At 48.3% G+C, this 23,568-nt stretch overlaps 1 protein-coding gene across 1 annotated transcript in view; it reads right to left on the bottom strand.

The window, feature by feature from the left end:
* pomt2 (protein-O-mannosyltransferase 2) overlaps positions 1-23,568 on the bottom strand; it is a 136,873-nt gene that overhangs the window by 105,646 nt on the left and 7,659 nt on the right. The window contains exons 4-8 of the mRNA XM_070871355.1: positions 18,474-18,582; positions 12,134-12,242; positions 8,075-8,234; positions 1,820-1,926; positions 525-607 (exon numbers count right to left, since the gene is read on the bottom strand). Of these exons, the coding sequence (XP_070727456.1) occupies positions 525-607; positions 1,820-1,926; positions 8,075-8,234; positions 12,134-12,242; positions 18,474-18,582 (568 nt within the window). The remainder of the gene's footprint in view (positions 1-524; positions 608-1,819; positions 1,927-8,074; positions 8,235-12,133; positions 12,243-18,473; positions 18,583-23,568) is intronic.

Raw genomic sequence — 23,568 nt, 5'->3', positions numbered from 1 at the left:
CTCCTTTTTGAATATATTTAGTGAATTGGCCTCAACAACTTACGTTCATCTCCAATAAATCTTAAAGTTGTCTCTAGAGTCCGAGCCTTTATTCGGACTGGATTGGAAGTGCTGTACGGTATTAGACCAGTCGGGTCTAGGCAGCTGAAGGCACTGCCTCTGGAGGTGGGATAAAGGGAGGGGAAATGCACAATAGTCCAGAGCTGGGGGCCGGGGTACGTGTCGGGCTGGAGGACGTTACCAATGATAGCGAAGGGCAAGGCCTGGTTTCATTCTGTATGTAATCCTGCCAGCGTTATGCCTTGGGAACTGCCATCACCAGGCAACCCAGGACGTCCCTGCTCCCAAAGCCACATCTCTGCAGCTCCCAGTTCCTATACCTTGGAGTCTTCACTCTCTCACAGGGGCCTCCTCCTACCAACACACACATCCAGCAGTCCTGGTTACTTCAATTAATCATTGGGAAGATTAGCCGCTTATTTCAGTGGTTGCCAGGAAGCACCCAGCATTTCAGGAGTACGTACGCTCTGGCATCGATGCATTGTGCAAATTGTTACCAATCAGACGAGACTGAAATGCGGAGCTGAAGAATCCATCGCCAGGGCCACTAGAAGGAAAAAAGGACAAAAAGAGCAATGTGAGCTGCAAACACAGGCCATTCCAGCTTGACTTTACAACAGAAAACTCATCCAATGGCACAGTCACATCATTTATCAGGGTGACCGAGGGGAGTGCACTCGATGGATTGTCACCCTCACCCTGGAGTTATGACCAGCCTCCTGATTCTGCAGCCATTAGTACAAGCTCCAGGCACCTATGACAACACTGCGGCCTCCTGGTTCCTGCCAAGACATGCCCCTCACTGGGGGAGGGACAGTGACCATATACGTTTAGCAGGGACACAGGAGCTGTGCAAATACAAAGGTTTCCTCAGGTTCTTTTGCCAATCACCTTAAATCTATGTCCTCTGCTCACCAAATCTCCTGCCACTGGAAACGGTTTCCCCTTACTTACTCCATCATAACCCCTCATGATTCTGAACAACTATCAAATCTCCTCTTAGCCATCTCTGCTCCAAGGAGAGCAACCCCAGCCTCTCCATACAACTGATGTCTCACATCTCTGGTACCATTACAATAAAGCTCCTCTGCGCCCTCCCGGAGAGACCCCTCGGCCTCCCGGAGACGCGCCCCGCGCCCTCCCGGAGACGCGCCCCGCGCCCTCCCGGAGACGCGCCCCTCGCCCTCCCGGAGACGCGCCCCTCGCCCTCCCGGAGACGCGCCCCTCGCCCTCCCGGAGACGCGCTCCTCGCCCTCCCGGAGACGCGCCCCTCGCCCTCCCGGAGACGCGCCCCTCGCCCTCCCGGAGACGCGCCCCTAGGGAGTGGGACTTCTCTTTACCCCAGTTCTCAGCACCAAGTGTCAGCAAGTGTTGTGAGGTCAGGTACAGCACAGCTAGATACAGCGTGAAATTGCTGATACACGTCTCTAGCTGCAACATTACTGGACTATTCTCCAGTACAGCACTCAATTCTCTCAGTAACCACATCACATGTCCTTGTGGCTGCAATTGGCAACTCATTCCACTCAGGACACTTGCAAGCAATAGAAGAGAACTCAGTCGAGACTATACATGAACCCTTGGCCCAGAAAGGAAAGGACGGTGCTGAAAGCCCCAGGAAAAGGAGCCCTGAATTTGAAGGGAGGCTCCAAGGGGGAAAGGAGTGTTTGATCCATTATCCCACCCAGCTTCAAGCTAATCCTTCAAAAAGGGCTGAGTTTAACAGGCCAGGTCATTCAGCTTGAGCACTGTAACTCACCTTTTGTTCAAAACGAAAAAATGAATTCCGAACAATGCTGTATAGAAGACAAGGGGTAGGAGGATAAGGCACAACACTCGCGCCAGCAAGTGTTTCCCAAATTCAGCCTGCAACAAGACACACATTCATCAGCCAAAGACATCTCGCAATCGCTGCATTTAAAAAAAAAACATCTTTTTATAAAGCACTTAGAGATGCTGAAGTGATCAGATTCTATATAAATGTAAACTTTAAAAATGTCATTGTACATCAAGTGTCTAAACTTCTGATTTTGAATTGAGCAAACATGTTTCTGCTTTTAATTACCAATAGAGTAACGAATCGAACAGACTCTTGCACCTTCCAACAGCTAATCCATGATTGCATGTACAATTTCAGCATCCTTGTTCCACGAATTGTTTCCACTGCTACATATCCAGAGAAATCTGTTCTTCAAAACTTTGCTTTTTCATGTGGCATGCATTAGATTTCTTTCTGTAAGATGGCCTCCCACCAAAGCCAAATTCAAGGACTTCTACTTTCCTTTCAAACTGCTGAGTCTCGATTCTAGCCCACGACTCATCTTCAGACTCGTTTTCCCAATTAACTGAAGCGTGTTGCAAGACACTTTCCCCTATCCCACTAGATTAGCATCATCATCATCATAGGCAGTCCCTCGCAATCGAGGAAGACTTGCTTCCACTCTTAGAATGAGTCCTTAGGTGACTGAACCGTCCAATACGGGAATTACAGACCCTGTCACAGGTGGGACAGACAGTGGTTGAGGGAAGGGGAGGGTGGGACAGGTTTGCCGCACGCTCCTTCCGCTGCCTGCGCTTGATTTCTGCATGCTCTCGGCGATGAGACTCGAGGTGCTCAGCGCTCTCCCGGGTGCACTTCCTCCACTTAGGGCGGTCTTTGGCCAGGGACTCCCAGGTGTCAATGGGGATGTTGCACTTTATCAGGGAGGCTTTGAGGGTGTCCCTGTAACGTTTCCTCTGCCCACCTTTGGCTCGTTTGCTGTGAAGGAGTTCCGAGTAGAGCGCTTGCTTTGGGAGTCTTGTGTCAGGCATGTGAACAATGTGGCCTGCCTAGCGGAGCTGATCGAGTGTGGTCAGTGCTTCAATGCTGGGGATGTTAGCCTCGTCGAGGACGCTAACGTTTGTGCGTCTGTCCTCCCAGGGGGTTTGTAGGATCTTGCGGAGGCATCGTTGGTGGTATTTCTCCCACGACTTGAGGTGTCTACTGTACATGGTCCATGTCTCTGAGCCATACAGGAGGGCGGGTATTACTACAGCCCTGTAGACCATGAGCTTGGTGGTAGATTTGAGGGCCTGGTCTTTGAACACTCTTTTCCTCAGGCGGCCGAAGGCTGCACTGGAGGCGGTGTTGAATCTCGTCGTTGATGCCTGCTCTTGTTGATAAGGGACTCCCGAGGTATGGGAAATGGTTCACGTTGTCCAGGGCCGTGCTGTGGATCTTGATGACTGGGAGGGCAGTGCTGTGCGGCGAGGACAGGCTGGGGGAGGACCTTTGTCTTATGGATGTTTAGCGTAAGGTCCATGCTTTCGTACACCTCAGTAAATTCTGTGTCCTGGGATTCAGCCTCTGTATGTGCACAGACGCAGGCGTCGTCTGCGTCCTGCAGCTCGACGACAGAGGTTGGGGTGGTCTTAGACTTGGCCTGGAGACGGCAAAGGTCGAACAGCTTCCCACTGGTTCTGTAGTTTAGTTCCACTCCAGCGGGGAGCTTGTTGGAGCATGGCGGCGAGGAAAATTAAGAGGGTTGGGGTGATGACGCAGCCCTGTTTGACCCCGGTCCAGACGTGGATTGGGTCTGTAATGGATCCGTTGGTAAGGATCACGGCCTGCATGTCGTCGTGGAGCAGGCAAAGAATGTTCACGAACTTTTGGGGGCATCCGAAACGGAGGAGGACGCTCCATAGACCCTTGTGGTCGACAGTGTCAAAAGCCTTTGTCAGGTCGAAGAAGGCCATGTACAAGGGCTGGCGCTGCTCCCTGCATTTTCCCTGCAGCTGTTGCGCTGTAAAAATCATGTCCGTTGTGCCCCGTAGGGGACGAAATCCGCACTGTGACTCCGGGAGGAGCTCCTCGGCCACAGGGAGAAGCTCCTCGGCCACAGGGAGAAGCTCCTCGGCCACAGGGAGAAGCTCCTCGGCCACAGGGAGAAGACGGTTGAGGAGGACTCTAGCAACAACTTTCCCAGTGGCTGATCGCAGGGAGATTCCTCTGTAGTTGCTGCAGTTGGATTTGTCCCCTTGTTTAAAGATGGTCATGATCACTGCATCTCAGATCTCCCGGCATACTCTCATCCCTCGAGGTGACATCATGTATTTGCGCCAACTGCACCTCTCCGCCATACTTTAGCGTCTCAGCGAGCCTCTTCTGACTGGTGAGCATCATGGCTGCGATCCTCCACTCAGAACCCCAGCAGACCACTGACCTTCCCAAAGCCTGCCCCCAACCAAGCCTCGCACCACCGACCATCAAGGGCGCTACTCAGCGCCGAGCTTGTGGCCAACAATTAGGCACATGCAGCAAAAGCTTGGTCACTGGACCAAGACCTTGCTCAGCTCAGCCCATGCAGCAGTCGGTGTGCACTGGCCACCCCACGTTAAAAGAACGCACGCACAGGCATCTTCCACTCCATTAATATGAAGTTTGGGACCTGGAACGTCAGGACCCTGATGGACAACTCCAACATTGACAGGCCGGAACGCCGCACCGCCATAGTTGCCCAGGAACTTAGACGCCTGGACATCGACATCGCCGTCCTAAGCGAGACCCAGCGGGCAGGGGTAGGCCAGCTCAAGGAACAAGGTGGAGGTTACACCTTCTTCTGGAAAGGTAAACAGAGGAAGAACGCTGACTTCACAGAGTCGGCTGCACCATTAAAAACGAGCTAGTCAACTGTCTCAAAGACTCCCCCTGCGGGGTTAATGAACGTCTCATGCCTCTTTGATTCACCCTATCCTGGAATCAGTGCGCCACAGTCATCAATGCGTACGCCCCAATACTCGATGCAATAGATGAGACCAGAGGGTTTTTACTCCAACCTTGAAAAATTCCTGTCCCACGTCCCCACGGGCGAAAAACTGATCCTCCTCGGTGACTTCAACCAGGGTCAGCAAAGACACAGCCTTCTGGGGAGGTGTGATTGGCAGAGAGGGGATAGAGAAAGCCAACTCCAGCGGTACCCTACTCCTGACAAAATGTCTCCAACATGAACTCATCACCAACACCTTGTTCCGCCAGAGGGACAAATACAAGGCATCGTGGCAACACTCTCGCTCCAAACATTGGCACCTGCTCGACTGTCATCGTCCGAGCCAGGGATCGCGAGGATGTGCGCATCACCTACACCATGACAGGAGCTGACAACTGCTGGACGGACCACCACCTAATCCAATCCATCTTCAACATTAACATAGTCCCAAAGCAGAAGGGACAGCAGAAGCAGTGCTGCATAAAGTCAATGCTGGGGCACTGAAAGACGCAGCTAAGAGAGCCCGAAACAGCCAGCGCCTCACAGCTAAGCTGGTGTGCCTTGATGGCCCGGAGACAGAATGCCCACAGCACTAGGTCTGCCCTCCAGGCCTCCATAACCAGAGCCTGCGAAGAGACGCTCGGTCACTCAACCAGGAAACACCAGGACTGGTTTGATGAGAATGATCAGGAGATCCAAGAGCTAATAGATCGCAAGCGCAGGACAGTTCTGAGCCTTGAGCAACCCAACCCGGGAGCAGCAAAGCAGCATTACAAACGGCTCAAGGCTGAAGTCCAACAAAAAACCCGGGACCTAAAGAACAGGTGGTGGAAGATTTTTGAACTACAGGGGAGTCAAGGGTTATGGGAAACAGGCAGGAAAGTGGAGTTGAGGCCAAGTTCAGATCAGCCATGATCTTAGTGAATGGCGGAGCAGGCTCGAGGGGCCAAATGGCTGACTTCTGTTCCTATTTCTTATGTTATGTCCTATCTGGCAAATTTTCTCAATACTCCTCTGGTGAGTGCTGCTCTGAACTATCCTCTCACTTATTCCTGCACACTCTCCCACCTCCCTACAATCTCAGTGTGTTCACATTGAGACTCATCACACCATCTCCTACTTTCCCACAAACTGTGGAATTCCACCTCGCCCAGACTGCCTCTCCTCCCACAGACCAGCATTTTGCAATCTGTAAAGTCTACCAATGCCCAAATCAAAGTGGTACACGAGATGGTGAATTTTCATATGGGCAACTTGAGCAGTCCTATTCTTGGGCATCTCAGCTTATGGGTGTGTAGTGATACACAGTGTGGTGTGCAGTGATACACACAGCGCGATGTGTAGTGATGCACACAGTGTGGTTTGTAATGATACAGTGTGGTGTGCAGTGATACACACAGCACGATGTGTAATGATACACAGTGTGGTTTGTAATGATACAGTGTGGTTTGTAATGATAGTGTGGTTTGTAATGATACAGTGTGGTGTGTAGTGATACACACAGTGTGGTTTGTAATGATACAGTGTGGTGTGTAATGATACACACAGTGTGGTTTGTAGTGATACACACAGCACGGTGTGTAATGATACACACAGCGCGGTGTGTAATGATACAGTGTGGTTTGTAGTGATACACACAGCGCGGTGTGCAATGATACACACAGTGTGGTTTCGGGAACCATGTGCAGTGGACTATATACATTAGACACCTCAAAGCACTGGAGAAATACCACCAGCGCTGCCTCCGCAAGATCCTGCAAATCCCCCGGGAGGACAGGCGCACCAACATCAGTGTTCTCGCTCAGGCCAACATCCCCAACATCGAAGCACTGACCACACTCGAGCAGCTCCGCTGGGCGGGCCACATTGTTCGCATGCCTGACACGAGACTCCCAAAGCAAGCGCTCTACTTGGAACTCCTTCACAGCAAGCGAGCCCCAGGTGGGTAGAGGAAACGTTTCAAGGACACCCTCAAAGCCTCCCTGATAAACTGCAACATCCCCACCGACACCTGGGAGTCCCTGGCCAAAGGCCACCCTTGTGGAGGAAGTGCATCCGGGAGGGCGCTGAGCACCTCAAGTCTCGTCGCCGAGAGCATGCAGAAATCAAGCGCAGGCAGCGGAAGTAGCGTGTGGCAAACCAGTCCCACCCTCCCTTTCCCTCAACCACTGTCTGTCCCACCTGCGACAGAGACTGTATTGGACTGTACAGTCACCTGAGAACTCACTTTTAGAGTGGAAACAAGTCTTCCTCGATTCAGAGGGACTGCCTATGATGATGATGATGGATTTTGGTTATAATGAAAGCAGACTGCTTCAGTTTGATCGCCATCAAACAAAGAAAGACTTGCATTTATATAGCAACTTTCACAACCTCAGGACGTCCTAAAGCACTTTACAGACAATGAAGTACTTTTGAAATGTCACTGTTGTAATGTATGAAATGCGGCAGTCAATTTGCACACAGCAAGATTCCACAAACAGATAATGGCCAGATAATCTGGAATAGTGATCTTGCTTGAGGGGTAAATATTAGCCAAGGCACTGGGGATAACTCCCATGCTATTCTTCGAAATAGTGCCGTGGGATATTTTTCGTCCCACTCGAGGGGGCAGCTGGGGCCTTGGTTTAACGTCTCATCTGATAGACCACACCTCCGACAGTGCAGCACCCCTCAGTACAGCACTACAGTGTCAGCCGAGATTTGTGGACTTGAACCCACAACCTTTTGACTGAGTGGCGAGAGTGCTGCCCACTGGCCACGGCTGACACGATAAGGTTTTTACAAGTAATCTATAACATCAAGTGACAACAGCTGCAGAGCATCTTGCAATAATGTGAAGTGTCATTGTACAAAGTATTCTGGGCAGTCATTACTGAATCAAACTGAGCTCGCAGTTCCACAGACTGAACAGCGACTTCTTCTATTGATTGCTTTGGAAACCAATCAGTGGTTACACTGCAGTCTCGAACTAGGTTTTAGATCAGTCAATGATTTCTGACACAGAACTCCAGCCACCCTGACTGCAGCCAGCTGTTGTTGTTATGGCCGCTGTTGTGTCCACACTAACAAGATGTGTGTTCCAATTTTACTTTATGGAAAGTTTCTGTCTTTAACCTTGCTGCCCAGGGTGTTCAACCTTCAGTCTTGTGACTTGGCAAATCATGCACTGAGGCAACAGAGGGAACTGCTCAGAAACGTGCTCTGGATGTTGCTTTGAAAAGGTAAATCTCGACAACTCAATTGATGCTGAAAGATTAAACGTTTACCAGAGAAATATCGAGGGTTCCCAGAAGACGCCAGAGATCACAGGCAGTGTTAATTCCAACCAGAAGGATCACAAAGATTCCAACAAACTTTACCCCAAGTGCTCCAGCAAGATTAACTCCAGTCAGCATTAGCCACTGCCACCAAGGTAGAGAGAAAGGCCTAGCGACAGAAGAGACAGGTACGGGAACATAAATATTGCAATGGTGATTAACTTCATCCCTCGATCCAAACAGTACAAATACACACACCCCCATACAAACACAGGATAACCTCCATCAAAGCAAATGCTGCCTGCCACGAGCCAGTCATCTCTTATATACTCAACCATTAGAATTATCGGATGATACAGCACTGGACTCCATTCGGCCCATCGTGCCTGTGCCAGGAAGCGACCTGATTTGTCCCACTACCCCACTGCTCTTTCCCCAGAGCCCTGGAAATGTTTCCTTCAAACAGTTATCTAATTCAGAGACATCAACATGTGTATTTACAGATATTGTCAAAGGGAGGCACTCAGTTTTACAGTGTTGCTGGTGGAATCAGAATCCCTAACAGCTTTCGAGAGAGAAGATAAATATCTGAGATACAGAAATTGAGAAAGGTATGGAGAAAGAGCAGGGGAAAAGGGGCGAAGTGGATAGATCTTTGAAAGTCGGCAAAGGCTCGATGGGCCGAATGGAGTCCAGTTGAGCTGTAAAATGTGGTAACACTGAAGAGCATACATCAGCACTGCCACAATGGGCGCATTCTGTCGATAAGTTCTATGGCTGGAATGAATCAGTTTCCATTTTCCATTACTCCCTGCAGGTTCAAGCAACAATGAGTGGCAGTTGCTAATTTGTGCCCATAATCATTAATTGTCTCAGTGACAGGAAACAGAGAGTAGTGGGGAACGGTTGTTTCTGGGACTGGAGGGAGGTATACAGTGGTGTTCCCCAGGGTCGGTACTGGGACCACTGCTTTTCTTGATATATATTAATGACTTGGATGTGGGTATACAGGGCACAATTTCAAAATTTGCAGATAACAAAACTTGGAAGTATAGTGAACAGTGAGGAGGGTAGTGATAGACTTCAGGAAGACACAGACAGGCTGGTGGGATGGGTGGGCACGGGGCAGATGGAATTTAACACAGAAAAGTGCGAAGTGATACGAGGAGAGGCAATATAAACTAAAGGGGCAATCCTAAAGGGGGTACATGATCAGAGAGACCGGGGGGTATATGTACACAAATCACTGAAGGTGGCAGGGCAGGTTGAGAAAGTGGTTAAAGCTTACGGGATCCTGGGCTTCATAAATAGAGGCACAGAGTACGAAAGCAAGGGAGTTATGATGGACCTGTATAAAACACTGGTTCGGCCTCAACTGGAGAATTGTGTCCAACTCTGGGCCCCACACTGTAGGAAGGATGTGAAGGCCTTATAGAGAGGGAGCAGAAAAGATTTACGAGAATGGTTCCAGGGATGAGGGACTTCAGTGACGGGGATAGACTGGAGAAGCTGGGGTTGTTCTCCTTGGAGCAGAGAAGGTTGAGAGGAGATTTGATCGAGGTGTTCAAAATCATGGGGGGTCTGGACAGAGTACATGAGAGAGAGAAACTGTTTCCCATTGGCAGATTTAAGGTGATTGGCAGAAGAACCAAAGGCGACATGAGAAAAATCTTGTTTGCACAGCGAGTGGTTAGGATCTGGAATGCGCTGCCTGAAGGGACGGTGGAGGCAGACTCAATCGCGGCTTTCAAAAGAGAGTTGGATAAGTGTCTGAAATAAAAAACATTGTGGGGCCAAGGGGAAAAGGGCGGGGGAGTGATACGAGCTGAAGTGTTCTTGCAGAGAACTGGCACGGGCTCGATGGGCCGAATGGTCTCCTTCCGTGCTGTAACCATTCTATGATCTTTGAATCCTGCATCAGTGGAGAAGGCTCCAAGTGATTCTGCACACATCCTGCAGGAGAGACAGATGAGCAAATCATAACCCTTCTGAAGAAAGTGATGAGTGGGATATCATCATGGAAAGGTTACAGCACCGAAAGAGGCCATTTGTCCCTTCGAGCCTGCACCACCATTCAAACAGAGGCAGAGAGTACAAAACAGGAAGTTATGCTAAACCTATAGAGAAGACTAGTTCGATCCCAGCTGGAGTATTGTGTCCAATTCTGGGCACCGCACTTTAGGAAGGATGTGACGGCTTTGGAGAGGGTGCGGAGATTTACGAGAATGGTTCCAGGTAAGAGAGACTTCAGTTACATGGACAGAGTGGAGAAGCTGGCAAAAGAACCAGAGGCGACATAAGAAAAAACCTTTTACGCAGCGAGTGGTTAGGATCTGGAATGCGCTGCCTGAGAGGGTGGTGGAGGCAGAATCAATCGTGGCCTTCACAGGGAATTGGATAACTACCTGGAGGAAAGAATTGCCGGGATATGGGGAAAAGGCGGGGGAGTGGGACTGACTGGGTTGCTCTTTGAAAGAGCCGGCGCAGACCTGCAGAGCTATGGGCCGACATTTTGCTACTATTCTTTCTTGAAGGCACGGACTCCTTGCTGGGGGACAGAGCCATGCTGCTAGTTGCTTTACTGTTCACTCTAAGTGCCCACTCTTCATTTGTCAGCCAAACAGTGGGTGCTGGCAGGCAGCTCAATTCCAGAATGGGGAGGGAAGGTACATCACCCCAATCCTGTTCCTGCCCTCACGATGTCCATGCACAAGCAATTATTTTATTGGATAGCAATCAGGAGCAGAACCCCCGCTTTTCCCCCCTCTTTCATCCAAGGCACTGAGGCAAGCTGTGATGTCTCAACTCCCACCCTGGTTAAAATCAAGTTGAGCAAAGGTCAGTGCTTGAGCCAGAGACCCAGCGACTCGGGGACTTGCCCAACTTCTCAGTACGTCCTGCAGTGATGGTATTTAGTTCAGGCCACTCTGGTACCTCACACCCAAGTGTTGATTCTTCCTCCGGAGCCAACACAAAGTGCCAGCAGGGTCCTCCAGCAGGGTCCTCCAGCACGGTGAAGTTGGAAGCTGGGAGGGAAGAAACAGTGAAGCCATCCCTGATTTTCCCACCCCAGCACAAGGCCAATTGTCGTGCCGCGACTCAGGGAAGTCGACAGCTGAGGCGATAAGACTGAAGCTGGGCCCTTGCTGGTTCACATGTGCGCCAAAAACATTCAGCTCTATCTCACCACCACCTCTCCCCACCCCTTCACTGCCTCGGCGTTGTCGCACTGCTTTTGTCCGACATCCAGTACTGCATGAGCAGAAATTTCCTCCAACTAAATACTGGGAAGACCAAAGCCATTGTCTTCGGTCTCTGCCACAAACTCCGTTCCCGAATCACTGGCTCCATCTCTCTCCCTGGCCCCCGTGAGGCTGAACCAGACCGTTTGCTACCACGCCATCCTATTTGACCCTGAGTTTCCGGCCACATATCCACTCCATCACCAAGCCCACCTATTTCCATCTCAGTAACAACGCCCTTCTCCACCCTTGCCTCAGCTCATCTGCTGCTGGAACCCTTATCCATGCTTTGTTACCTCGAGACTTGATTATTCCGATGCACTCTTGGCTGGCCTCCCATCTTCCATAAACTTGAGCTCATCCAAAGCTCTGTTGCCAGTATCCTAACTCACATCGAGTCCCGCTCACCCATCATCCCTCTGCTCGCTGACTGACATTGGCTCCCGGTCTGGCAACGCCTCGATTTTAAAATTCATGTCCTTATTTTCAAAACACTCTGGGGCCTCGTGGTCTCATACCCTCCCCATCTCTAACCTCCTCCAGCCCTACAACCCTCCAAGATGTTCGCATTCCTTCAATTCTGCTCCCTCCCTCCCGTTCGAAAAAACTCCTTAAATCCTACCTTTTTGACCAAGTATTTAGTCACCTGTCCTAATATCTCCTAATGTGGCTCGTGTCAAATGTTCTTAATGTTCCAGTAAGGCCATTTGGGACATTTTGCTACGTTAAAGGCATTATATAAAAGCTGCTGTTGTGGTGGTTCAGTACCACACTGGGTGGCATATTTATCGACTGAGCCATCAGGCATGGCTGAAGATTTCTCTACCTGTCCTTCACAGCGGTGAACTTGAGCATGCTCAGTACTGCTCCCAGAATAAAAAACATCAGGATCGGATCCAACAGGATATACTGCGAAATAGTAATACATCCAGTGTCTGCCAATAGAAAGACAGGTTACAGTAATACATCCAGTGTCTGCCAATAGAAAGACAGGTTACAGTAATACATCCAGTGTCTGCCAATAGAAAGACAGGTTACAGTAATACATCCAGTGTCTGCCAATAGAAAGACAGGTTACAGTAATACATGGTAACATAGAAACATAGAAAATAGGTGCAGGAGTAGGCCATTCGGCCCTTCGAGCCTGCACCACCATTCAATAAGATCATGGCTGAACATTCCCTCAGTACCCCTTTCCTGCTTTCTCTCCATACCCCGTGATCCCTTTAGCCGTAAGAGCCATATCTAACTCCCTCTTGAATATATCCAATGAACTGGCATCAACAACTCTCTGCAGCAGGGAATTCCACAGGTTAACAACTCTCTGAGTGAAGAAGTTTCTCCTCATCTCAGTCCTAAATGGCTTACTCATTATCCTAAGACTGTGTCCCCTGGTTCTGGACATCGGGAAATTTCTTCCTGCGTCTAACCTGTCCCGTCCCGTCAGAATTTTATGTTTCTAAGAGGTCCCCTCTCATCCTTCTAAACTCCAGTGAATACAGGCCCAGTCGATCCAGTCTCTCCTTATATGTCAGTCCTGCTATCCCGGGAATCAGTCTGGTGAACCTTCGCTGCACTCCCTCAATAGCAAGAACGTCCTTCCTCAGATTCGGAGACCAAAACTGAACACAATATTCCAGGTGAAGCCTCACTAAGGCCCTGTACAACTGCAGTAAGACCTCCCTGCTCCTACACTCAAATCCCCCAGCTATGAAGGCCAACATACCATTTGCCTTCTTCACTGCCTGCTGTACCTGCATGCCAACTTTCAATGACTGATGTACCATGACATCCAGGTCTCGTTGCACCTCTCCTTTTCCTAATCTGCCGCCATTCAGATAATATTCTGCCACCAAAGTGGATAACCTCACATTTATCCACATTATACTGCATCTGCCATGCGTTTGCCCACTCACCTAATCTGTCCAAGTCACCCTGCAGCCTTTTAGCATCCTCCTCACAGCTCACACCGCCACCCAGCTTAGTGTCATCTGCAAACTTGGAGATATTACACTCAATTCCATCATCCAAATCATTAATGTATATTGTAAAGAGCTGGGGTCCCAGCACTGAGCCCTGCAGCACTCCACTAGTCACTGCCTGCCATTCTGAAAAGGACCCGTTTATCCCGACTCTCTGCTTCCTGTCTACCAACCAGTTCTCTATCCACGTCAGTACATTACCCCCAATACCATGCGCTTTAATTTTGCACACCAATCTCTTGTGTGGGACCTTGTCAAAAGCCTTTTGAAAGTCCAACTACACCACATCCACTGGTTCTCCCTTGTCCACTCTACTAGTTACATGCTCAAAAAATTCCAGAAGATTTGTCAAGCATGATTTCCCTTTCATAAATCCATGCTGACTTGGACCGATCCCATCACTACTTTCCAAATGCGCTGCTATTTCATCTTTAATAATTGATTCTAACATTCTCCCCACTACTGATGTCAGGCTAAACGGTCTATAATTACCCGCTTTCTCTCTCCCTCCTTTCTTAAAAAGTGGCGTTACATTAGCTATCCTCCAGTCCATAGGAACTGATCCAGAGTCGATAGATGGTTGGAAAATGATCACCAATGCATCCACTATTTCTAGGGCCACTTCCTTAAGTACTCTGGGATGCAGCCTATCAGGCCCCAAGGATTTATCGGCCTTCAATCCCATCAATTTTCCGAACACAATTTCCCGCCTAATAAGAATTTCCTTTAGTTGCTCCCTCTCACGAGATCCTCGATCCCTTAGTATTTCCGGAAGGTTATTTGTGTCTTCCTTCGTGAAGACAGAACCAAAGTATTTGTTAAACTGGTCCGCCATTTCTTTGTTCCCCATTATAAATTCACCTGAATCTGACTGCAAGGGACCTACGTTTGTCTTCACTAATCTTTTTCTCTTCACATATCTACAGAAGTTTTTGCAGTCAGTTTTTATGTTCCCTGCAAGCTTCCTCTCATACTCTATTTTCCCCCTCCTAATTAAACCCTTTGTTCTCCTCTGCTGAATTATAAATTTCTCCCAGTCCTCTAGTTTGCTGCTTTTTCTGGCCAATTTATATGCCTCTTCCTTGGATTTAACACTATCCTTAATTTCCCTTGTTAGCCACAGTTGAGCCACCTTCTCCATTTTATTTTTACTCCAGACAGGGATGGACAATTGTTGAAGTTCATCCATGTGATCTTTAAATGTTTGCCATTGCCTATCCACCATCAACCCTTTAAAGTATCACTCGCCAGTCTATTATAGACAATTCACGTCTCATACCATCGAAGTTACCTTTTCCCAAGTTCAGGGCCCTAGTCTCTGAGTTAACTGTGTCACTCTCCATCTTAATAAAGAATTCTACCATATTATGGTCACTCTTCCCTAAGGGGCCTCGCACAACAAGATTGCTAATTGTCTGCCAATAGGAAGACAGGTTACAATAATACATCGTGTCTGCCAATAGGAAGACAGGTTGGATCTTGGGCATCACCACTGCCTAAGGGCTGAACTTGACTAGCTGCATCAACACTGGCTTCCAGATCAGGGCAGAGGCTGGATACTCTGCAACGAATAGTTCACCTGGTCATCCCTCAAGGCTCAAGTCAGGATTGGGATGGATTACTCAATCCCCATCTCGGTGGGTGAAGCCACCATCCAGGATGGGTTGTGTATCACAGCGACTGGACTGAATATCTATCCCCTCCAGCATGGCATTGTGGTTGTAGGATAATAGAACACAGAAACATAGAAAATAGGTGCAGGAGTAGGCCATTCGGCCCTTTGAGTCTGCACCGCCATTAAATGAGTTCATGGCTGAACATGCAACTTCAGTACTCCATTCCTGCTTTCTCACCATACCCCTTGATCCCCCGAGTAGTAAGGACTACATCGAACTTCTTTTTGAATATATTTAGTGAATTGGCCTCAACAACTTTCTGTGGTAGAGAATTCCACAGGTTCACCACTCTCTGGGTGAAGAAGTTTCTCCTCATCTCGGTCCTAAATGGCTTACCCCTTATCCTTAGACTGTGACCCCTGGTTCTGGACTTCCCCAACATTGGGAACATTCTTTCTGCATCTAACCTGTCTAAACCCATCAGAATTTTAAACGTTTCTATGAGATCCCCTCTCATTCTTCTGAACTCCAGTGAATACAAGCCCAGTTGATCCAGTCTTTCTTGATATGTCAGTCCCGCCATCCCGGGAATCAGTCTGGTGAACCTTCGCTGCACTCCCTCAATAGCAAGAATGTCCTTCCTCAAGTTAGGAGACCAAAACTGTACACAATACTCCAGGTGTGGCCTCACCAAGGCCCTGTACAACTGTAGTAACACCTCCCTGCCCCTGTACACAAATCCCCTCGCTATGAAGGCCAACATGCCATTTGCTTTCTTAACCGCCTGCTGTACCTGCATGCCAACCTTCAATGACTGATGTACCATGACACCCAGGTCTCGTTGCACCTCCCCTTTTCCTAATCTGTCACCATTCAGATAATAGTCTGTCTCTGTTTTTACCACCAAAGTGGATAATCTCACATTTATCCACATTATACGTCATCTGCCATGCATTTGCCCACTCACCTAACCTATCCAAGTCACTCTGCAGCCTCATAGCATCCTCCTCGCTGCTCACACTGCCACCCAACTTAGTGTCATCCGCAAATTTGGAGATACTACATTTAATTCCCTCGTCTATATTATTGTACAATGTAAACAGCTGGGGCTCCAGCACAGAACCTTGCGATACCCCACTAGTCACTGCCTGCCATTCTGAAAAGTACCCATTTACTCCTACTCTTTGCTTCCTGTCTGCCAACCCGTTCTCAATCCACGTCAGCACACTACCCCCAATCCCATGTGCTTTAACTTTGCACATTAATCTCTTGTGTAGGACCTTGTCGAAAGCCTTCTGAAAGTCCAAATACACAACATCAACTGGTTCTCCCTTGTCCACTCTATTGGAAACATTCTCAAAATATTCCAGAAGATTTGACAAACATGATTTCCCTTTCACAAATCCATGCTGACTTGGACCTATCATGTCACCTCTTTCCAAATGCGCTGCTATGACATCCTTAATAATTGATTCCATCATTTTACCCACTACTGATGTCAGGCTGACCGTTCTATAATTCCCTGTTTTCTCTCTCCCTCCTTTTTTAAAAAGTGGGGTTACATTGGCTACCCTCCACTCCATAGGAACTGATCCAGAGTCTATGGAATGTTGGAAAATGACTGTCAATGCATCCGCTATTTCCAAGGCCACCTCCTTAAGTACTCTGGGATGCAGTCCATCAGGCCCTGGGGATTTATCGGCCTTCAATCCCATCAATTTCCCCAACATAATTTCCCGACTAATAAGGATTTCCCTCAGTTCCTCCTCCTTACTAGACCCCCTGACCCCTTTTATATCCGGAAGATATCCGGAAGTTTGTGTCCTCCTTAGTGAATACCGAACCAAAGTACTTGTTCAATTGGTCTGCCATTTCTTTGTTCCCCGTTATGACTTCCCCTGATTCTGACTGCAGGGGACCTACGTTTGTCTTTACTAACCTTTTTCTCTTTACATATCTATAGAAAGTTTTGCAATCCGTCTTAATGTTCCCTGAAAGCTTCCTCTCGTACTCCATTTTCCCTGCCCTAATCAAACCCTTTGTCCTCCTCTGCTGAGTTCTAAATTTCTCCCAGTCCCCGGGTTCGCTGCTATTTCTGGCCAATTTGTATGCCACTTCCTTGGCTTTAATACTATCCCTGATTTCCCTTGATAGCCACGGTTGAGCCACCTTCCCTTTTTTATTTTTACACCAGACAGGGATGTACAATTGTTGTAGTTCATCCATGCGGTTTCTAAATGTCTGCCATTGCCCATCCACAGTCAACCCCTAAAGTATCATTCGCCAATCTATCCTAGCCAATTCACGCCTCATACCTTCAAAGTTACCCTTCTTTAAGTTCTGGACCATGGTCTCTGAATTAACTGTTTCATTCTCCATCCTAATGTAGAATTCCACCATATTATGGTCACTCTTCCCCAAGGGGCCTCGCACAACGAGATTGCTAATTAATCCTCTCTCATTACACAACACCCAGTCTAAGATAGCCTCCCCCCTAGTTGGTTCCTCAACATATTGGTCTAGAAAACCATCCCTTATGCACTCCAGGAAATCCTCCTCCACCGTATTGCTTCCAGTTTGGTTAGCCCAATCTATGTGCATATTAAAGTCACCCATTATAACTGCTGCACCTTTATTGCATGCACCTCTAATTTCCTGTTTGATGCCCTCCCCAACATCCCTATTACTGTTTGGAGGTCTGTACACAACTCCCACTAACGTTTTTTGCCCTTTGGTGTTCTGCAGCTCTACCCATATAGATTCCACATCATCCAAGCTAATGTCTTTCCTAACTATTGCATTCATCTTCTCTTCAACCAGCAATGCTACCCCACCTCCTTTTCCTTTTATTCTATCCTTCCTGAATCTACAGGATGCACCCCCTCCATCATGGCATTGTGGTGTAGTATAATCTACAGGATGCACTGTGGCAACCCAACAATTACTTGCATTTATAATCACCCTCAACATAGAGAAACGGCCCAAGCCGCTTCACAAAAACGCAACGGCAAGCCAGAGAGAGATATCAGAAGGGGTGACAAAGCTTGGTCAAAGTCGTGGTTTTACACGGTCAAGTGTGAAAAGCACCACATTCTGTAAGCAATGCTGCTGGTTGTTTTCCAGATTCCTTTCTTTCCATGGAATAATTTAATTCCATACTTTAATGCCACATTTGTCAATCTATGTGTAATATTTTACATGTCAGTGTTAACTTTATTTTACTATGTCTCTGTCCAATTGTGTAACTGATCCAAATCCGTTGCTGCATCTCCTGATTCATCATCACGGAATCACAAGATAGGATCAGTTGAAGAATGTTGCCGTATCGCAGCAGCTTGGAGAGCGTCAGACGCCGACAAGAGATAAAGAACTCAAAATGGTGATTGCCGACCAAGACCAAAAGCCAGGCCCCCAAGATACCTTCAAGGTTATGTTTTGCCGACTTACATTTGATACATTGAGTGTAACAAATTGTCACAGTGCACACTTCCATCCAGCCAAGGTCCCTGAACAGTGACACAGCCATGGGCTGTGCAACACATCCCAATAATTTCAGTCAGAAACTTACCAAAGATCAGAATGACAGCAGCAAGCAGTGAGGCAGTGAGTGAACCAGTCAGCTCCAGGACAATGAGGTACGCAAAGGGAACCAGACACGACCCGAGGGTTGCACAGAGCTGCAGATATTGGGAGGGGAGAGCACGCAAGACAAACAGACAAGTTAGCACAAGAAAAACTTCAAAAGCAACTGGACTGTAGAGATAACAGCAATAGATACAAATATCACCAGGACATGCTCTTGAAATGTAATGAAAGCTGCAATATGCAGTGTTCAAAGAGCATGTAAATGGCCACAGCTCTGGTCTCACTTCTGTGTGTTACACTTTGCACAATTAACACATGCATTACTATGCTCACAAATGGAAATGAAAACATTGGGGAAGCACTCAATCCTTGCCATACAGCTGAATTGATAACTGAGGCAACTCACGATCCATCACACCGAATCACAAGAGAGCAGCAACAGAGATTTAACTGAGGTGTATAAAATTATGAGGGGCCTAGATAGAGTGGATGGGAAGGACCTATTTCCCTCAGCAGAGGGGTCAACAACCAGGGGCATAGATTTAAAGTAGTTGGTAGAAGGATTAGAGCAGAGGAGAAAATATTTACTGCCTGAAAGGGTGATAGAGGCAGAGATCCTCACATTTAAGAAGTACTGGAACGTGCACCTGAAGTGCCGTAACGTACAGGGCTACGGACCGAGAGCTGGAAAGTGGGATTGGGCTGGATAGCTTTGTCAGCTGGCGTGGACATGATGGGCCGAATGGCCTCCTTCTGTGCTGTATTTTTTCTACGATTCCAACATGAGAGCTGGTCTACAAATCTCAATCACAATCACAACAACCAATGGGATCACACAAAAGGCCACAACGGCTTGGAATGTTGAGTGAGATTATCAGGACTCAAATAGTTTTGGCTGGGTTTCCTTCCCTTAGTCTGATGTTCCTTGAATTAAGCTTAGCCTCGATGTACATTATGGTTCAGTGAATCATCTCAAGAAGCACGCTTTATTGGAAAGGAAACCTCAGCACTTTTCATTCACAGCCAAGACCTTGTGCAGTGCCAACTGATGCCAGAAGGAACACTGCGCTGGAGTGTTGGCCTGGATATATGTGCTCGGGATTCTGGAGTGGGACTTGAACCCGCGGCCTTCTGGCTCAGAGGCGAGTGTGCTGCCCACTGAGCCACAGCTGACACATTAGAAATTCAGCAAATCTGTATCTCCTGCATGTCAGCCTGTTCCAGAGGTCCAGTATTCTCTGAAAAGAACCACCTCCTGATATCTAAATATCATCTCAGGCCTCTTGTCGTAAGGGGAGAAGTGATGGAGCTTCTTCAGTGAGCTGTGCTGACGCATGTTCGGTGGCTCCTTTATCGTGACTGGTTCCTGTTTTGGCAACAATCTTTTTCACTTATATTGTTCATTCATGGGATGTGAGCGTCTTGCACTAAGCCAGCATTTATTGGTTATCCCCAGTTGCTCTGGAGAAGGTGGTGTGAGCTGCCTTCTGAAGCTCTGCAGTCCATGTGAAAATACTCCCACAGTGCTGTTAGGGACAGAGCTCCAGGATTTTGACCCAGCCGATATATTTCCAAGTCAGGATGGTGTGTGACTTGGAGGTGGTGGTGTTCCCATGCGCCTGTTGCCCTTGTATTTCTAGGCAGCAAATGTCACAGCTTTGCAAGGTGCTGCTGAAGAAGCCTTGATGAGTTGCTGCAACGCATCCTGTGCTGTTGTTACGCACTGCAGCCATGGTGCAGCCATGGTGCACCCGTGGTGGGGAAAGTGAATGTTTAAGGTGGCGGACGGTCCTGCTGCTGGTGTTCTCACGCATGTCGGGGACTCCACGCTGCAGCATGGGCCCAGCCCACACTGCGATGTGTGCACACTGGGTCCATGCAGCAGAGCTGGTCTCCGGGCGTCCTGGTTAACCCTTGCCACTGGACCAAGACCGAGCTCTGTCAAGCCCGTGTGGTGGCTGGTGTGCAACGGTCACCCCACGTTAAAACAATCCACCCACAGGCATCTTCCACCCTTCAGGATGTAGTTCAGGATCCGGAATATTAGGCCCTTCATTGTGAACTCATCCCTTTTTGGCGTGGAAGCAAGTCATCCTCGACACGAGGACCCGCCTATGATGATGATGACGATGATGAGCAGGAACGATTAACCCGAGAGTACGCAGCAACCTTTACTGGGGGTCAGACAGCTCTGGATTGTCTCAGTGCCGATTTCCAGGGATATCCTGGTTCCTGCAACGACTACATGGATGACAATATTTTGCCAATACCCGCGTGCTCCTGATGATGTGAATCTCCAGAAACTCCTCGTGCTGCTGCTTCTCTTCAATGCTATGTAGTGTCTGGTGATCTCTACTTGCATTGCCAGTTAGTTTACACTTCTGTCAGCGCACCTTCGCAAGATGCCCGGTTTTCTTGTAGTAGAAACACTCTGCCTTCACTTATGGACAGCTCTGAGCAAGGTGTTGTCCCAGGCACCGGTAGCACGACTTCAACGCCCTGTTACCGTGGCCATTTGCGGAGGCCTTGGGGCCCAACTGCCTTTTACTTTTAGCCTGCAGCAGATTCACCTCGGTTCTCTTACGACTGGAAATTTCAGTCGGCCATATCCATCGACAGTTGTCTGACATGCTCAGGGCCGTCAACAATTTACTTCTGATACATTCATTTTTCAACCCACAAACAAAACGGTCATGCAAAGCTCGGTCCTGAAAGTTTTAGTAATGACAATGAATGCTTTGCTTTTTTAAAGCTACAACGTACTCACTGATACCCTTGTCAGTTAATTGATTGAGAGTTCCAAAGCACTAACTTTCAGCAATTTGCAGCGGCTCAGGACGGTCATGCTGAATCTCCTTCATTGTTGCGTCCTTCGGCTTGGCAGGAAGCAGCTCATTTTTCAGGGTTTCAGACACCTTGGAGCCTGCTTCAGTCAAGAAAGCAGCTTGTTTCCTTTCTAAAACTGCCCGGTTATGGTTTACATCATCGGGGACTTCCACGATACTATTCAGTGAAAAACATTTCCAGCCACTCCACATAGGCTCCAAAAAGTCTCTCGGTTGTGATGGAACTCAGCCAAGCGCACGATTATTCCCATAGGCGCGGCCATCTGGACTCTGGCAACATTGAAAGTTCATCCACGTCTGCTCAAAATTTACTTTGTTTTACAGGAAAACTAAAAAATGCAAAGAACCTCAGTCGGTTGGCAGGATTATCCTCCAACTAAAATCTGTGTTAGGAAATCCAAGATCCCACCTTCATCGCCAATTCTGTGATATCCTGAGACGCAGCAGATATCGATAACTGCAGAACGTGGCTCTTGGGTAAGAACTGATGCAGCACATGGCTTTATTGTTGTTACATCAATCATCCACTAGGTGGCTCTACAACAATTGCAGGGCTACGGGGAACGAGCAGGGGAGTGGGATTAATTGGATCGATGGGCCGAACGACCTGCTTCTGTGGTGTAGGATTGTAGGATTCCAAGTCTCCTACGGTCCTCACTGTTTACCAAACCTCCTAATTGTGTGTCATTAACAAGGGGAGAAGTGATGGAGCTTCTTCAGTGATCTGTGCTGACGCATGTTCGGTGGCTCCTTTATCGTGACTGGTTCCTGTTTTGGCAACAATCTTTTTCACTTATATTGTTCATTCATGGGATGTGAGCGTCTTGCACTAAGCCAGCATTTATTGGTTATCCCAGTTGCTCTGGAGAAGGTGGTGTGAGCTGCCTTCTGAAGCTCTGCAGTCCATGTGAAAATACTCCCACAGTGCTGTTAGGGACAGAGCTCCAGGATTTTGACCCAGCCGATATATTTCCAAGTCAGGATGGTGTGTGACTTGGAGGTGGTGGTGTTCCCATGCGCCTGTTGCCCTTGTATTTCTAGGCAGCAAATGTCACAGCTTTGCAAGGTGCTGCTGAAGAAGCCTTGATGAGTTGCTGCAACGCATCCTGTGCTGTTGTTACGCACTGCAGCCATGGTGCACCCGTGGTGGGGAAAGTGAATGTTTAAGGTGGCGGACGGTCCTGCTGCTGGTGTTCTCACGCATGTCGGGGACTCCACGCTGCAGCATGGGCCCAGCCCACACTGCGATGTGTTTCAGACGTTAGCTCCACCTCCTGTATTTGGTAACTCTTTTTCGCAGCCAAAATGTTGTAGAATCTTAAAATTGATATGTTCCTTCCCAGAGATGTTTAGGGGATCTCAGGCTTCTGTAATTTAGCTCCATTTTGAATTCCCTTTCCTATGAGTCCAAACACTTGGGGGGGGGGGGGTCTCAATAAATGCATCCCCTTTTATCCCCCGCAGGCTTAGTCTGCCCCTTTAAACTCATTTTAAAAGCCCAGAAAGGGATTCTTCTCCTCTGCAGGGGAAAGGTACCTGGAATCTTTGCGAGATATTGGTAAATTCTACACATCCAACCAAATGCCCCTTGAAAATCCCTCCTTTCTTGAAGCAAAAAGGTTGATCCGCGAAGGATGAACGTCAAGGAACAACTTGATAAACTGCAGCACCTGAACCAGAAATGGTGGGACCTTGTGTCAGAACAAGTCAGCGTGACAGGAGAGGGCACAGATAGAGACTTGAAGGGCAAGTTTTGGACAAACAGCACAAAGTATTTCTTTACAGATTGTGACCAAGAACTGACCCACCTTTCCCACCCAATTGCTGATGGTCTGAATCATTTACTTTGTGAAATGAGCAGCTCGATGCTGTCATTCTGACAGGCTGAGATCCAATGGGCTGCTGGGTCTCGTTCATCCAAAGCTCTCATGACCTCTGCACTGCGGCTGTAATTCAGCACCGACTGAAGATTTGGTACCACATCCCTCACTGGAGCTCTGCACCACAGCAAGCAATATATACCTTAGCAGCAACTGCATCAACCTGGGAGATGGAATAAACTCAATGGCAACTTGGAGACTGTGTTACACCATGCTACAAACCGCCCAATCCCAGCCAACACCAATACCAGAATGCTCAAAGATTGACAAGTCTGACATCTTACTGCGTCACACAGCTCAGCACAGAGCCTGCCCACAATAGTTCAGTCCCCAAACTGGTAGCGATATGGTC

Source organism: Pristiophorus japonicus, unplaced genomic scaffold (genome assembly GCF_044704955.1).
Source record: "Pristiophorus japonicus isolate sPriJap1 unplaced genomic scaffold, sPriJap1.hap1 HAP1_SCAFFOLD_246, whole genome shotgun sequence".
Lineage (NCBI taxonomy): Eukaryota > Metazoa > Chordata > Chondrichthyes > Pristiophoridae > Pristiophorus > Pristiophorus japonicus.
The sequence above is the reverse complement of the archived record's forward strand: the minus strand, read 5'-3'. Positions and strand labels throughout refer to the sequence as shown.